The sequence below is a fragment of the Thamnophis sirtalis genome, unplaced genomic scaffold (assembly GCF_051295495.1).
Source record: "Thamnophis sirtalis isolate CommonGarterSnake01/CBP01778 unplaced genomic scaffold, rThaSir2_p1.2 scaffold_3, whole genome shotgun sequence".
NCBI classification, from domain to species: Eukaryota; Metazoa; Chordata; class Lepidosauria; order Squamata; family Natricidae; genus Thamnophis; species Thamnophis sirtalis.
In genome coordinates this window covers 89,769,919-89,787,339 of record NW_028261383.1, presented here as the reverse complement: position 1 = coordinate 89,787,339, position 17,421 = coordinate 89,769,919, and the positions used below count along the sequence as shown (strand labels likewise).

The window sequence follows — 17,421 nt, the reverse complement described above, 5'->3', positions numbered from 1 at the left end:
ACCTTTCTAATCTTCTAACAACCAGCATAGAAAATTAATCTCTTGGCATTAGGAACATCTAATTCTTTGATTGGAAATAGTGAATTTCTTTTTCTGTGTCACAGTTCTTGTCACTTTGTAATTTCAATTGGCAATTTCCTTCTTAGTGCTTGAGGTAGCCATCTTTAGTAATACAGGGAAAATATTTATTGTCCTACAGGAAGTAGGACATGTTAACTGTTGACCTATTACGAAAGCAGCCTTCTGCATATACATTATACAAATAAGCCTAACCGAATAATTGTGGGGTGTATTTTAAATAAATATAATTTAAAAGACCTCATTGCAAAGATTTTAGATGTGACTGGTAATATTGAGAAATTCTTATCAGTATGAGAAAGACATGCAATCCTTGTAAAATCTTTGTTCAAACATTGGCTGACTTTTAGCTACTTCTGACTTCCTATCATATTTCTCAAAAACCAGTACCAGTTACCTTGCTGCTACATTATGACAGTGTATCTTCATGTCAAATTCTTCTTCATCAGAATTCTGCTGGATGGATGAAGCAACCTGCGAAAAGCCATCATCTTCAGAACTCTGAGAGTCATTTAATGGGATATAATCTTTCCCCTCCTAAAAGAATCCAGATAAATGTTTATGAGCAATGATGATAGAAGATTTTACCAATAGAAAGCACAATAATGGATATAAATACAGTTTTGGTCTCTTCTTTGTATCTTTAATAAGACATAGTTAAAGATGGTATGGACATATACTGAGGAAAGTAATAAACAATAATTTATCTCATAAAATGATATAACACATTCGCCTTTAAAATGTAACTATTTGCATAATTAGTTATCAGTTCCTTGAAATTTCATTTGTAGGAGCAGCCATAATATAAAATAACCACATAAGCAAAACTAGAACATATATTATATATCAATTTCTAGTTTTTATAACATTTGAAACTAAGGCATTCCATTCCAACCTTTTATTAATTGCTGCTGGAACAACTAAAATTAGTCAATAATTATTTTACCTGACAGATTGAAAATAATTTTTCAAGAGTATTCATAAGGACCAATATTTTTTTAAACTTAAAAGACAGTTATTTTTTTTTATTTTTATCTGTTTTGACAACTGATGGTTCATTTAAACAATGGCACAAGTATTTATCTAAATTTGTATTGCTAGATGACTCCCTCCCCCCAAATAAGGTATTTCAATATGGAAAGGAATTAAAAGGATTGGATCTACCAGATTTAAAATTATACATTCAAATTGTATTGCTGAGAAATAGTAGCTATTGAAGTTAGAAGCTGAGTTTTGGGTGGAATGGATATATGGGATATGACAAAGCTAAGGTTAAAAACCTCTTATAGATTATTGCATAAAACAGAAAATATGCACTTATGACTTGTAATTTTGATGATTATAAAAAACAGTATATAATAGAAAAAAATGAGAGGGTTTTTTTTTTGTAACCACAGAGTAAAAGATAATTTTGGAATCATACTTGTATTTGCTGCAAAGGAAATCAGAAGCTTTCGGTTTCTTTTTATCTTTTCTTTCTGCATGTTTGTCTTTCTCTTCTCCTTGTTTTCTTTATTATATTATTTTTTGTTAACTTTTATTTTCTCTTTAAAATTTAATAAAATTTATATAAAAATATCAATCTATCAATTGGAAAGGCTGTGAAATCACAGTGGAGAAAGAAAGCATGTAAATTCTTTTGTGATATAAATAAGCCAGCCAATTTGATGATGTAACCTGAAGTGGGATGGGAACATGGGAAGAAAATAAAAAACTCCAGGGGGTTATCCCTAGAAATCATACTGCATGATGCGATGCAAATAAATAATGCGAGTGCATGAAGAATAGCAATGAAGAATAGCAACAGATAGCAATCTAGAATACTCTAACATTATCTAAGAGAATACTAAGAAATTGGGTGGATTTTTTAAAAACTGAAAACTGTCTAGTAAGTTTCAGAGGCTTCAGAAATAGCATTACTGTAGTATCATTCAACATTTCTGATGCCAAATACAGCCTAATGCAGTTCTTATCCTCTGTCTGCTTCCAGCTGCACGTTCTGCAGTATATAATAAACAACTATAATCCAAAACTAAACATTGACTATAGCCAAGATACAGTCAATGCATTTTTTTGATCCTGATATTTTTGCACACAATTTATTAATACAAAGTCTAATTGTTTTCTGACTTTCTTACCATGGAAGGAATCAACCTAGTAATACCACAAGTTATTATTTTTATTTTGTACCTTGCCTTCTTTGCACAAATCATTTAAAAATATATGTATTTTAAATACATACAGTATATATGTATTAATGTAAAATACATATTTCTACTTCAGACCTGCTGTGTGACACACAGCAGTCCAGACTGATTAGGATATTTGTGGGATATGATAAGCTGCATTTGTTAACGAACAGAGCAAAAAAGATTCTTCATCAGAATGGCAAAGTGGTTTCTTCCAATTTGATGATATTGCATAGGTTGCAGCAATAACATGAACAGTTTTTGCTTTATTAAAAAATAAGGACTATGAAAACATTTCATGTCTGTCCAATGACATTTAATTGAAAGCTATAACGTTGCATTGAAAGCTATGCCATGTATTATATAATGACATAGAGTCGCTTTAAGAGGAAGATGGGAGGTCTCTAAATATTCATTCTCACAAACTGATAACCAACATAAATACCAGGTTATTACTCAGTAATAATAACATCTGCCTGCAAGTAGCCGAGGTGGTGCAGTGGGTAGAGTGCAGTACTGCAGGCCACTTCAGCTGACTGCTATCTGCAGTTCAGCGGTTCAAATCTCACCGGCTCAGGGTTGACTCAGCCTTCCATCCTTCCGAGGTGGGTAAAATGAGGACCCAGATTGTGGGGGCGATATGCTGACTCTGTAAACCGCTTAGAGAGGGCTGAAAGCCCTATGAAGCGGTATATAAGTCTAACTGCTATTGCTATTGCTAGTAAGAACAGGCAAGACCAAAAGCAGAAAAAGTAATAGAATATGAAGATGCTGAGGTGGTCTGGGACTTTAGAATTCAAAGAGATAGGCACCTGCAACATAATACCTCAGACTTAACAATTATTGATAAGAAAAATAAAAAAGCCTAGATGGTGGATGTGGCAGTACTTGGAGACTGCAGACTAGAAGGAGAAGAACTAGAGAAAATTAACAAAATAAAAAGACCTGCAAACATAAGCAGAATGATTGTGGTGGGTGCAATCCCAAAAACTGGAGCACTACTTGAATACTATCAGCATTGACAAAATACCATGAGTCAATTGCAAAAGGCAGTGTTACTTGCAATACCTTTAATACTATCAAACATCAGCATCTCCCTATCCCCTGAGAAGGAATTGATAGATGGATAAAAATGCCAAATCTGTTCATTCTGAACATCTGGCTGATTGTGTGACAAAACCATAATAATAATTAACTCCAGATATTGCTGACTACTTCAGCTTATCTTTGTGTTCTGATAATAATTGGAAACTGACCTGTTGAACATTTTCTTGAAGAAGATCTCCTAAGATCTCAACCAAATCAGAGAATGTTGGCCTTTCTTTGGGATCTCCATACCAACAATTCAGCATTATTCTGTATCTGCAAAGAACCAATTTTTGCATACTGTTAGTCAGGTACAGATGAAATGGAATGTAAAGGAAAAACCCAACCTTAAGGTGGATGCTATACTTGAGACCGGTTGTGTTACTACAAAAGAGATGTAAGCAGCTAGACTATAATTCACCTCAGTCTCCCATACAAGAAGCTCTGAAACGTCCTGCACATCTATAATTTGTTGATTTAGTATCTTCATTGTTGGCTATATATTGAAGTACTTTAACTCACATTTCTGCAGTAGCATATTCTGGAGCTCTCATCCTGGTGCCATCTTTTAGTCTTTGGCAAAATTCCTCATTGATTTGTACTCCAGGGTAAGGGGAGGCTCCTGAAAAGATGCAGTGGTATAAAGAGAAAGGGGAAGAAAAGAAATAATAGATGGATTCTTGCAGCTGTACCTATCTACTGTTTTGATTAAATGCAGTACAGTAAAATACAGGCATTTTTTTTCTAATTACTTCTATAATGGAATCTATTTCACAATGACTGTTTTGTAGCTACTCAGAAGCCATTAAACAAGCTGAAACATTCTCTGTAAAAAGAGTCAGAATGACAAGATTGGTTTGCGGTTGTTCAATACTACTCAAGAAATTTTCAACCCTTAATTTCTAAAGTTGGCATGATATGAGAATGTTACAAACATTCTCAGAATTAAAAGTAAAGTCCACTTCAAACTAAGTTGACTCCTAATGACTTTATTGATTATCCATGTAATTTCCTTGGCAAGAATATCAAAATGGCTTGTCATTGTCTTTCAGGATGTTTTCAAATTTTAAAATCTAACTTATAGTGCTAGTATCTCTAGTTGGCCTCTCATCCAAACACTATCCAGGACTGATTCTGCTTAGATTTTTGAGCTCGGTTAAAGTCAGGTAGATGTTGCCATTTTAATTATAGATGAACCATAAGTAAAACCTGGTTTATTACTTGTGATAGCAGATCATTGACATATGCAGTTTCCAGTCATAAGTTTTTTAAATTATAAAACAAGTAAAGTGATAGATGAATTTTGCAATTGATCACTTAACTATAGGAAATACAGGTGGTGGTGGGGAAAATAATGAAATATGGAGAATCTTGCAGTCTATTTTTAAATTGTACGCTCATAAAAACATAACTAATCCCATGAAGAGTCCAAATATTTAATACTTACCTAAAGAGAATATCTCCCACAATAGGACTCCAAACGACCAGACATCACTCTGAGTAGTGTAAACTTTGTCAAAAATGCTTTCTGGAGCCATCCACTTGAGTGGAAGACGGGCCTATAGTACAACGATATGAAGGTACATATATTACAATGGAAGAAAAACAATATATTAAAAAAAAACACAGGAAAGTCTTCAGAGATTCTACAATGGTGTTTGAAGATGGGCAGAAAATACAATAAATAAATTTTCAAATAAGAGGAAGTTGCAATCTGGTATAGTCTTATCTGCCTTGACACTGTAGCTGCATTTGCTGTGAATTCCAAAACAAGGAAGAATAGTGAAATTTGGCTCATATTTAAATTCAAACTGGACCAATTTCAAAAAACCCAGAAGTATTTCAAGATAACATTTAAATATTATTTATTTGTTCTCTCAAAGCAGCTTTGTAGACTATGGGTTTGCAAGAAAAAAAGTCCTATCTTCTACTTCATAATTTATTTATTTTTAAAGTTGTATCAAGGGACCTTTCTCAGTAAATGGAGACAGTTTCTGACTCAGAGATTGCTTCCAAGCCCTGCTAAAGGCTATTGAGTCTCTTAGTGACGGGGAGCAAGTGGCCTCCAGTTGATGTTGACTTCCAATTGACATCAACCCCAAACCGCATGTTAATAGCAAGGGGATTGTGCTCTGACAGCTCAAATACCTATAAGGGATGTAGATTGCCCAAAGCAGGCATATATTTCCATCTTGTGCACTGACCCTAATACTTAGCTTACATCAAGAAATTACACTAGGTAAAACATTTGTCTGTTTCATTCTTCCAGGTACTGTACCTTTCTTGGACAAACATTTCCTCTGCATTGAGATGCCCAAGGTCATTAGTAAATAAAATAAATCCAAAATCCACAGAGGCAATATCTTCATTGGACTAATCAAATATATACACAATAGTCCACATTCCAATATGAATTTTGGTGTCCCCCCCTTATGTTTAATACAGCTATATTGATTTTTATACAATAACACTGAAAGATATTGACTGGCAACCAACTTCAGAAACCAGTTCTTTCCCCCCAAAGGACAACCCAGAACTCACACTGCCCTTCCTGACATAGTCAGGGTCCTTGTAGATATCCCGAGCCAGACCAAAGTCACAAATCTTCACCACATTGTTCTCTGACAATAAGATGTTCCGAGCTGCTAAGTCTCTATGGATACACTACAGGAAAATGCAGAAAGGGGCGGGAGAAATCCAAAATAAATTAAATGTTAATACAAAATTTTCAAAAAGGACAGAAAAACTGGGGAAAAAAGCTTAAATCTCTCTCAGGCTTGTACTCTCTGTGGAAGATGTAAGTAAAAAAAGCAAGAAATCCTTTCCAGAAAGTACTGAAACACCTTATAGTCTCTCTCATTTATTTGCAAAACCACAAATATGATTGTAAGCAAAAAAGTAAGAAATGCTGTTCTGGATCAGATCAAAGGCAATCTTGTCCAGTAATCTTGCATCTCACAGTAGAATGGCAGGTGCTTCCAGAAATGTATAAGCAAACATAAGTAAACCTTGCTCTCAATAGCTTTACGCTGTCTCTGCTTGGCCAAGCAACTGAAACAAAATGACACAGGTGGGACATATAATAAAACTATACTCCTGTTCATTGGTGTGGCAGCCAGCCAGCCTTGTGTTTCAAGGATATTGCATTTCCCCCTGCTACTTATACATTCTAGAAGACAGCTGGACAAATGATAAAAAGTGCCCAAATGACTCTTTCTATGGGAGAGCAGTTTGCTGCTCCTGCGTTAGGCATCAAAGCTCCACCATGTAAACCAATAGACACACAGGAAAAAAATGTCCTAACAGCTCACCTGGATGAGTTTTATTCCATTGCATGCGTGCAAATGTATTTTCCAAATGAAAGTTGGTTCCGAAGGGGAAAAAAGGTGACTGCAGTTTACTGGTAGGCTCTGTCACCTCTGTCACCTCATTTTCAAGAGCCAAGGTGGCGCAGTGGTTAAAATGCAGCACTGCAGGCTACTGCTAGATCAGCAGGTCAGCGGTTCAAATCTCACCGGCTCAGGGTTGACTCAGCCTTCCATCCTTCCGAGGTGGGTAAAATGAGGACCCAGATTGTTGGGGGCAATATGCTGACTCTCTGTAAACCGCTTAGAGAGGCCTGGAAGGCCTATGAAGCGGTATATAAGTCTACTGCTATTGCTATTGCTATTGCTATTTTGAGGATTTTGACCGGCTCAAGGTTGACTCAGCCTTCCATCCTCCCATGGTCAGTAAAATGAGGACCCAGATTGTAGGGGGCAATATGCTGATGTATTTATGGCATTGCTCAGAGAGTGCTATAAAACACTGTAGTGCAGTATATAAATCTAAGTGCTTTTGTTATCACTATCAGGACCTACAGGTGATCTGTGCAGTGGGTGGGAAAAACAGTGTCTTTCCTTTATAACTCCTTCCTAATCTTTAAATCAGTGTTGTTGAACAGATAGCTCAACCCATAGTCAGGCCTTTTGCCAAAATTTGCATCCTACTTCAGAGCCGTTTTTGTTCTCACCCCATAAGGAAAGCAGATTTTCTTCCACAGAGAGTGGAATCCTCTAACCCTATTTTTTCCCCCCAAAGCTTTTCTAATTTGTTTTCATCCTGCATCAATCTGTGGTTTATTGATATTTCCCCCCAATAATAACTATCAAGAAAAGACACATGTTGAGATGGATGAATGGATGGATGGGTTCCAGCTTCTGTTACTGTTGGTTCGCTCAGGGATGCGGTGCAGAAGTAAAAAAATGCATGCGCAGAACCAAAGAACAAGATGGTGGCGCCGCCAATAGAACCAGTTTGGGCGCGTGGCTGACTGAGTTACTACTGACTTGGCTGAACTGGTAAGAACCCACCTCTGGATGGATGGATGGACAGATAGATCACTTACCTTTCTAGAGGCTAGAAACTCCATTCCACGGGCAACTTGAAAGCTGTAGCAGATCAGATCTTCCATTGTCAGAGGGCTTTGCCATAAATCATCCACTGTATAAAAGTGCAAGTAAGAAGGTTACATTCTGTAGGCTGGCAGTGGAAAAGAAAAGGTTACTTTCCCCAGGCAATAGGATTTACTGTACCACTGCATTCTGAGGAGTGGGAGGATGTCCCACAGAAATCTCGCTAAATCTTATTTCTTTTGCATCTTTTTTGTATTTCAAGTTAGAAAAAAGACTCCAATCTTTAAATGAGTTAGAAAAACACCCACAGCAATAAAAGAGGAAAACTTTAGTCCATAGGTTGCAGAGAACAATAAAAGAAAAAATAGAAGAAGAAAGCTGCTCGGAGGCTGGAGGGTTTGTTTATTGGAGTTTGTGTATTGGAAATGGAACATTTTTTTTCTTTGCTGATTGTTTTGGCTTGGCATTGTAAGGTCTTACTGCTTGGTTATAGAGAGTGATAAGAAGGGAATCACACAGATGTCCCTTTGAAGTATATCTCTAACCAGAGAAAAGTGAAAACAAATGTTTTTGTGAATATATGTTTAATTTCTTTTAACCTTCCAAGCTAGAGCAGCTGTGTTTGTTAGCTGGAAAGAATGACACAATTTCAAAAGCAAACAGGAATCTTGAGGTTGCAAAAGATATTTTCAGAAATACAGAAATTATCAAATATATATATAAGAGGTTAGACAAGAAATTGGAAGACTTAGAGCACATAACAGCAAAATATGATGAAGAAGTTGAAGATGTTTATCAAATGCAAAATGTAGTGGTTAAAACTCAAGAAATTGAAGTTAAAAATGAATATAAAGAAATTAAATTTGCTGATATTTATGGTGATTGGCCAGTCTCTGAAAATGGAAAGAGTAGAATACTTAAAGCGGAATTAAAGGGAGGGAAATTTATCCCAGAGGGCAAGATACAGAAAAAGAAAAAAGCAAAGAATCTATGGATTTAAAGAGAGAAACCTCATTAGCAATAGCATGGATAACACTACTGACAATCAAAGATAAGCTGATTAAGGAAACAGAAGAAGGGCATCAAGTTTACATAAGAGATCTTATAAGCAAGGAGTTGCTAAGAGGAGTCCATACAAAGTTGATCAAGGAGATGATTAGAGGACTGGCACCACAAATGGCAGAAGATATGAGACTGTTTTGCTATTGGAAAGATACAGGTTGATAGATGGAAGAATATAATTTAAAACTAATTAAACTTAGTGAAATTTATTGACAATAGATATAGTTTAAATAAATAATTGATAATGTTACTAATGTATACAATGTGTAGTGTTATGATGAGTATAATTGGATATGAATATGGAATGGTACCCATGTAAGGAAGATTAGAAATCCCTTTGGATTATACATAAAGGTTAATTAAAAAAAGGGAACCAAGTTAGATACAGCTAAAGTTTCGATTATTAGGGGGAAAATGTTATGATACAGGATACAGTCAAATAAAGGAGGGATAAGAATAACAACGTATATATAGAAATGGATATAATATAGAAACTGGATGTAAATTTTGAACAGTATTTGGAAAGGAGGATTAGAAAACTTTGTTATTAAATATTATGGATGTTTAGAATAGGATGTAAGGATTTAGTGTTAGTAGAGGATCTTAGAAATAGTAATTGAAAGGCCAGTATGTGGTTATGTATTAAACTTTGATATATGATGGTTTATGATGAAGGACGCTTAAACAATTATAGTCAAATGAAAATGGAGATATGATGATGGTGAAATGTTTAAATATATATTTGAGTTAAAATGCTTGAGTTAATATGAAGCATGTTTGTTGACTGTGGAAGAGATGCACGAAAGTCTTTTTGTAACCAACTGATACACTTTCTACAGCATGTAAAGAAGGATTGTGTTTGTTTTAAATTAATTTTTTTTAAAAATTATAAAAAAAAGAAATCTTGCTAAATAGAAAAAGGTAGTGGAATAATTGGGATCAAATAATATTGTCCAGGAACAATGTTATTGTTGATTATTAGTTAGTTAAAACAAACTAGGTGGCTGACAACCAAAGAACAAAGGCTTTATATGCAGGCAGGAAAAACAAGCAAAACAAAATGAAAACCAAATGAAACTTAACATTATAAAAACTTGTCATTACAACCAAATTATGTACACACTACTCCTCTCATTTTCTATCTCACCCTACCCCAACACTTTAAGGAAAAGCTAAGTGGTGTTGCTACAGAAAAGGCATACTTCCTAAGTAGTCACAGTAGATGGTGACATTTCAGAGAAGGAACCTAGAGCATGCTCACTCTACCCAATTTAGTAGAACAAGTGGATATCTACATAGGGAGATGCCATGTAGGACTTTTGTCAGGTGCAAAAGACCAGGTCCACACATAAAGGTTCAATTAAACCTAAAAGCATGAGCTGGGTAAGGCTCAATGGCACTCAAAGCAGTTGGACTGAGTTCTTTTGTGGCTATGTAGGAATTCTAGGCCGATCCCCCTTTTCACTTCAGCCCTGTTGTGCCATCTCTTCTCCTATACTTTTAAAGGTGATAACCAGCACCTTAAAAGCAGAGTCAGTGTAACTGATGCAGCAATGGTATAGCATAGACAATCTGAGAGGTGCTCAATACTATGCAAGTGGCCACATTTCGGACCGATGCTAATTTCTGGGTGAACTTCAAGGGCAGCTCATATAAAGCACATAATCCAAATGAGAAATGACCACGAACAAGTGCTCCAGGTACACAAAAGGGAACAATTGGCATGTAAGATGAATCTCCCTTCAAGCAGTAGCTGGGAATCTAAGGACCCAGTTCTGTATAATTTAGTTCAAATGAAAACAACAGAGCTTAAACATACATATAGCTGTATGCTGGGTAGCAAGTGCAATATTGCTGAGAACACGGCCAACCTTCACACAAGTTATAGGGCTGTGATGGCAAATCTATAGCATGTGTGCCACAGGTGGCATGCAGAGCCCTCTCTGCGGGCACGTGAGCCCAGCTCAGCTTCACTGTGCATGTGTGCACACCTCCCACCAGCCAGCTGATTTTCAGGTCTCTGCTATGTATGCAGGAGACGCACATGCATGTGCGGGGGGGCAGGGGGAGCCCCATTTTTGGGCCCAGGAGGCTTCAGGGAGGCCTGCTAGGGCCAAAACAAGGCACAATGTGTGTACACGTGGGAGGGAGCACAGGGGGGGTCATGCGTCCATGTGCAGGCGACTGGGCGAATTGCGGGTGTGGGCACACTGTTATAGGGCATCTCTTTATTAGATATCTATCCATTAATTGAAGTAAATCTTTTATCTGTCAGGTATTAGCAGTTTAATTATGAGAGATTTAACAGCAAATAAACATGAATTCTGTCAAAGAAATTGAGACTGAATTGAGTATGTCTTTTTTTTGATGGGATGGTGGTGGTGGCGGCTTTCTGCATCTGTTTCCTGATTGGAAAAAGAAATGTATGAGCAGTCAGATAACAAAATTCCTTGCCTGCAGGAAAACTGTGTGTTTCTTTTTGCCCAGGTGCTGCAAACGATTAGGCATGGAATGATAGTGATCTTTTGAAGAATCATATATCTTTGCCATGTGACCTTAACTAAAATGGTAAATATTTTTGGAAAGTTTTATATATTCATGAAGTGACAGACAATGAATGGTGTGCCCGGAAAGATAGGAGATTGTTTTGATAAAAGGGAACTGTCTCATAAAAAATATCTGGTCTCTAAGAGAGAATTGGGAGGGGTAAAGTATTAAACTCCTATTTTTGAAACAATATAAAAGAAAATATGTTTTTATGACTACAATCTAGCTTATTTAGTGAGTATGTTAGCATAATTATTGTAATTATTATTCGTATCAGTGAAATTTCTCAAAGATATATTTGAATAAAATTACTTCAGCTATACAACTAGTAATAATTGTATTCATTAATAATAACTATTATCAAACTTAATTATAAAACAGGATGAGCACAGAGGTTTTTTGTCAATATTTACATATACTTCTATTCAAATAAAAATCTCTCTCCCTCCCTCCCTCTCTCCCTCTCTATCTCTCTCACACACATGATATTTCTGTAACTGAATTTAATATATAAATCTTAAATTCACTCAGTGCTCAATATTCTGAATTTATCTGTTCTCCCCCCCCACTTAATTCTGCTCTTTCAAATACCTAAGAGATTGTTTCTGGGTGGGCTGCCACTGAAATTCTAAATTTTTCACCTCTGAATTTTGAAGACATATTTAATAAAAAATAAATAGGGCTTTCAAGGAGATATTATCAAAATCTCTGGGGAAGCACATACAGCCAATGTCATGAAATTCTCACTCCTATTACAGGCATACCTTCATTCATTTTCATTTGATGGCATATACTATATAATTACATAGCATTATTCCCTGAAAATTCTGGGCCTTTCTTGTGACCTAATTCTTATGAAGAAAAAATTTAAATAATGACTCACTATTTCTCCCTATCCTATAAATTGCCAAGAACTCATGCCACTGTTACCATTCACAGTGATGCTGAATAGTCCAGTTCTTCAGGCTCTTAATGTAAAATACATAAAACATCCAGTATCTTGCTTGCCCATTTTTTTCTAATATCTAAGGTTAGGATAAATAGTAACCCACATAGTTATCATTATTTTTCAAGACTTGTTAAGACCATGATTTAAGAAGCCCTGCACAATGAATTATAGTCCTTTGAAGGAAAAACAGTCAGACACCATTCTTTACCTTCTTGTATGAAATGTGGAGATGATGCTGTCTGACTCTTGTTCATTAGAAGCCTATTAAAAATTGCACTGTCACGGGTGCAAGACTGGCTTCTTTTGTCTGCTCGAACTGCTTCCACAATGGAACGAACTTGGATGCGCAGCCTTGGGGATTTTTCCTGGGAAGACAACCAGATGACAAAAGTTAGCATAGCAATAGGGCTTAGATTTAGATACTGCTTCATAGTGCTTTATAGCCCTTTCTAAGTGATTTACAGAGTCAGCATGTTCCCCCACTTCCTTCCCTTCCCTTCCCTCTGTTCTGTTTCTTCCTGTAATGATTTTTCTCCATCCTCCATGTTCTCAGAATCTGTTGGATATTCCATCACAGTTTAGTATACTTGCCTTGCATGAAGACTGAATGACTGTAATAGCAATCGCAATAGCACTTATATACTGCTTCACAGCCCTCTCTAAACAGATTACAGAGTCAGCATACTGTCCCCAACAATCTGGGTCCTCATTTTACTGACCTTGGAAGGATAGAAGACTGAGTCAACCTTGAGCCAGTGAGAACTAAACTGCTAAACTGCAACCAGTCAGCAGGCAGTAGAAGTAGCCTGCAGTACTGTATTCTAATCACTGAGCTACCATGGCTCATGCTTATTAGGAGGCAAATTATTCAGTGATTCAATCAATAGGGATATTTCTTCATATTAGATCAAACAGTCCAAACACATTAAACTTTACTGAGCAGATTAAAAGGTAAACATGGGAATAGCAGATATACAAGTCACAACACAAATGAGCCATACAGTTTATAAGGTGGGTGGTGAAAATAAGACATCCCTATTTGTATTTTATAGTACTTATAAATGCCATTCATAAGTCCAGACAAATGGGAAGGGCTGAAGAAAGACTTAGTGGCCTATTCCAATTATATTATTATCAATAAGGGGTATGCTGCAGACTTCATTGGCAAAGAATTTCAGCTGGCAGAATTCAGGAGAAAAACGTTTTCTGCTGTAATTCCCGCCATTTGGAATATTGTGCCTCTTGAAGTGAGATCTGCTTCCACCCGCTTGGCATTCCAAAAGACCATCTGGCAAAAGGCTTGGGGGTGCCAATGGGATATCCTATTTTGAAGGTGGTTAGTAAAATAGGAAGATTCCTCCCACGGCTTATTTGCATATTGGTTTCTTTTATCTAACTTTTGATTCATTTTAATGTCTGTTAATATTATATCTTTTAATGTTTTTACAGGTCTTACTGTTTTATATTATGTTTTCATAATGTTATAAGGCATCCAGAGTTGCTTGACAGTGAAATGGATACCGTATAAATTTAATAAAAAAATAAAGTTTTGTGGGAAACAATTCAGAGAAAGGTTTGACTATAATATCAAAGGTTGGGTTTCCAGGGAAGAAAATATCAAATGTGCTACTGGGAAGACCAACAGGTTACAAGTAGTCTAGGAGATAATGAGACAGCAGCAGAAATCCCCTTGAAGAGCCTGAATGCTAATAAAGCCTACGATGAAAGACACCATCTGTGATGGAAAAAAATGAACAAGGCTGTATGATTGGAATTGGAGTGTGAGAAGTATGAACCACGGGAAGCTGGATATCATCCAGAAAGAAATGGCTAGGATCAAAATAGCCATTCTTGCCATCAACTGGACTGGAAATAGTGACATTCAGCTAGATGAGTTGACAGTATCCCATTCCAGAAATGACAACATCAGAAGGAATGGAGGAGTACTGATAACAAGCAAGAAAATAATCAAATAAGTCGAAAGTTTCCAAATAGTAAATTACAGTATAAAGATGGTTTGAATCAGAGCAAAGCTTCTGAATGTCACAATTTCCCAAATAAATGCACCTACAGATGCATTCAAAGAAGAAATGGAACAATTGTATATTAACATTTGAAAAGATTACAGAAATGCTAGATAAAGTACTTAGTATTTAGTATAAACATTATGGAAATTTCAACCTCCAAATCTGAGAAAAAGAAGAAATTGTTGACAGATTTTGTTTAGGAGAAAACAATGTGGTAGGTGATCACTTGGTGATTTTCTATCAAGAAAATCATCTTAGGATCTCCAGTACATTATCTATTCAACTATCACACTATTTATACACATGGATTTCACCAAATGGATTGTATAACATCAAAATCAATTCCACCTAATGAAGCAAGGATATTGGATTAGCTGGATTTTCTTAATGATCACATGATTTGTTTAACCACTGTAGTGACTCCCTTTATGACATCGTAAAATAGTTGTAAAATTGAATCCCATCATGTGGTGAGCACCTTGACTTATTATGACCCAATTGTAATAATAAGTTGAGGACTATCTGTACTGTGCACATCTTACACAGAAAACAGTATTGAACGAGGAGATATTAGGCTTCACCAAGCCCATGATATGACTGGAAGCTTTCCAAGCTAAGAGTACCTCATTTTATGTTGTTGGTTGGTTGGTGTCTCATAATAGTCATGTCCTGCAATTAAATTGCTTAGCTAAATTAGTTATGGTTTAAAAAAGTAAGGTGGCAAAGGATCGACATTATAAAAGAAGAAACATTAAACAAATTTAAACAACATCAGAAAGAATGGAAAGAGCTAATCTATAAATCTCAAATTTGACAAGCCTAAACAAATGAAGACAGATACAGAGGTCCATCTATTCCAGTCTCGCTTTTTGCAATGCTGACTTCTACATGCCTCTGGCAGGACACAAACTGAATACGAGGACAAGAATCCATTTCCATTGTTGTTCCCATACAAAATACATTTAAAGACATACTGCTTCTGATTGAGGATGGGGGCAATTTAGAACAGTGGAGCAATAAATAGAAAAAATATATTTGTGCATTCTTCTTGCTTTCAAAAGCTTTCCTACTTTGCCCTGATTTTCTCTGCCAGAACTCCAGATTATGAAAACCACAACCAGGGAAGGCAATTTGGAAGCAAAAGTTATGGTTTCTCAATGGAGAAACATCATTATCATCATAATTATTATTTTTCCAACAGGGCAGTGTCTTCAGTCACAACTTATGCCCTACCATCTCCATAGTTAGTTTCCCATTCAAATATCAAGCCACAGTGACGGAGACTTTAAATAAAAGTTTATGCATGCAGCATACTTCCAATGTCATTGCTAAAATTTCTTCAGAAGATCATCACCTTCTCCAAAAGTAGGGATTAGAAACAGTGCTAAGAAAACATAAGTTGCATACCCTGTAAGGACTGAATCCTTCCCGTTTGGTTCGCAAATAATTGGAGAGGTTTCCATATTTGCAGAATTCAACAATTACCATGAGGGGACCTGCGAAAGAAAAACCAATGGAGAAAGGAAGGAAGGGAATTGCACAGAAAGTGTCAATCATCCAGTTCATGTTGTTGGACTTTCGCTTCTCATCCAAAACGTTTGTTCAGTTCAACTTCTAGAACTGAAGAAACTTCTTGGATGAGAAGCATAACATTTTCAAAAGAAAAAAAAACTAAGAAGGCCCAGTTGCCTTTCAGAAAAAGCATCTTTGGAACACAGAAAAAGCTATGAACTGTAACCATCCTTCAAGGGGTGGCCAGTTGGTTGAGTTAAATATTGCCAATAATAATAATTAGCAGCAACTCTGCAGAGTTTCAATTTCAATGATTTATTTACAATGTTTATATAGCTACCCATTTTATAGCAACTCCTGGTAGAACTTTATATCTAAAGGAATTGCTTTATTGTTGAATACAGCAGCGGTTCCCAATCTTTTCAGCTTGGCTCAGCCCGGCATGTGTTTGAGTGGCAGGTGCACATGTGCGTTCACAGCTCCATTTGGGCAAGTGGCACATGCGTGCTCTCCACCCATGTGAATGGAGCGTTGCACGTGAGCAGAGTGTTTGCGCTCACACAGAAAACTCCACTTGCCTAAGCAGCAGGCACTTGTGCTCGTGTGTGACGCTCCACTTGTGCAAGCAAAGGACGCTTGAGCAGAGAGCGCTTGTTCTTGCCCACAAAGTTTCACTCACACAACATAAGCGCCCCTGCTCATGTGAGTGGAGCTTCACACGTGCACGCTTGCACATTTCTTCCAGCCCAATTTTGAACAGGTCACAGCCTGATAGTGGGCCACTGTCTGAGGGTTTGGGACATCTGGAATAGAGCACACACTCCTGCAAATCTGCATACGTGCAATATTTGACATCAGAACTTGTGCTTAATCAACAAAAGTATTTGTAACATTGCTTTTATTTTTCCCATTTACCCCTCAATATTGACGAAGCATATTTACCATTAGGTTTTGTGCAAGCACCCAGGAGATTTACCACGTTCAGATGGTTTCCGATGTGAATGAGGATCTTCAGTTCTGACATGAGAGCCTTGTGCTCACTTGCAGTAGCTCCCTCTGAAACAAGTCTAGCTTCAGTTATACGTGTCAGTAATAGTCCTTCAATCATTCAAATTTATATTTAAGTTTCAAATGAAAAGATTAAAAACCCTCTACATTACATAGGGAGTACAATTCATTGTAAACAAAAGAACCCTCTCTTCATGCATCCTGTTTTTAAAGCAGGTCTTTGCAACTACATGCAACCTGTTGAATAAGACCATTTATTTATAAAGATATTGTGCTGACACAACAAAGCCTTTTTTTCTTACAAATATTTTACTCTTACATCAGAACCTTAAAAGCACGTATTTGAAACTAAGCCCCGCTCTATGAGTTGGGATTTACTTCTGAAAATAGAGAAAATAGAGCACTGGAAATTCACCATAGCACTGAGATCTGGTAGTTATATACTGCAGCATAAGTTAATAGAAATGTATGGAAAAAAATATAAGTAGCATACAATGAAGACAAGAGCTTTAACCCAACTAATAAATTTATTGACTTAAAATCTATTTTGCTTGCTTTTCATAATTACA

At 36.4% G+C, this 17,421-nt stretch overlaps 1 protein-coding gene across 2 annotated transcripts in view; it reads right to left on the bottom strand.

Moving 5' to 3' along the window:
* FLT4 (fms related receptor tyrosine kinase 4) overlaps positions 1–17,421 on the bottom strand; it is a 110,676-nt gene that overhangs the window by 12,916 nt on the left and 80,339 nt on the right. For both annotated transcript variants that reach the window (XM_014053221.2, XM_014053222.2), the window contains exons 19-27: positions 16,787–16,900; positions 15,740–15,828; positions 12,514–12,670; positions 7,741–7,835; positions 5,895–6,017; positions 4,801–4,912; positions 3,876–3,975; positions 3,524–3,629; positions 476–615 (exon numbers count right to left, since the gene is read on the bottom strand). In XM_014053221.2, coding sequence (XP_013908696.2) covers positions 476–615; positions 3,524–3,629; positions 3,876–3,975; positions 4,801–4,912; positions 5,895–6,017; positions 7,741–7,835; positions 12,514–12,670; positions 15,740–15,828; positions 16,787–16,900 — 1,036 coding nt within the window. The remainder of the gene's footprint in view (positions 1–475; positions 616–3,523; positions 3,630–3,875; positions 3,976–4,800; positions 4,913–5,894; positions 6,018–7,740; positions 7,836–12,513; positions 12,671–15,739; positions 15,829–16,786; positions 16,901–17,421) is intronic.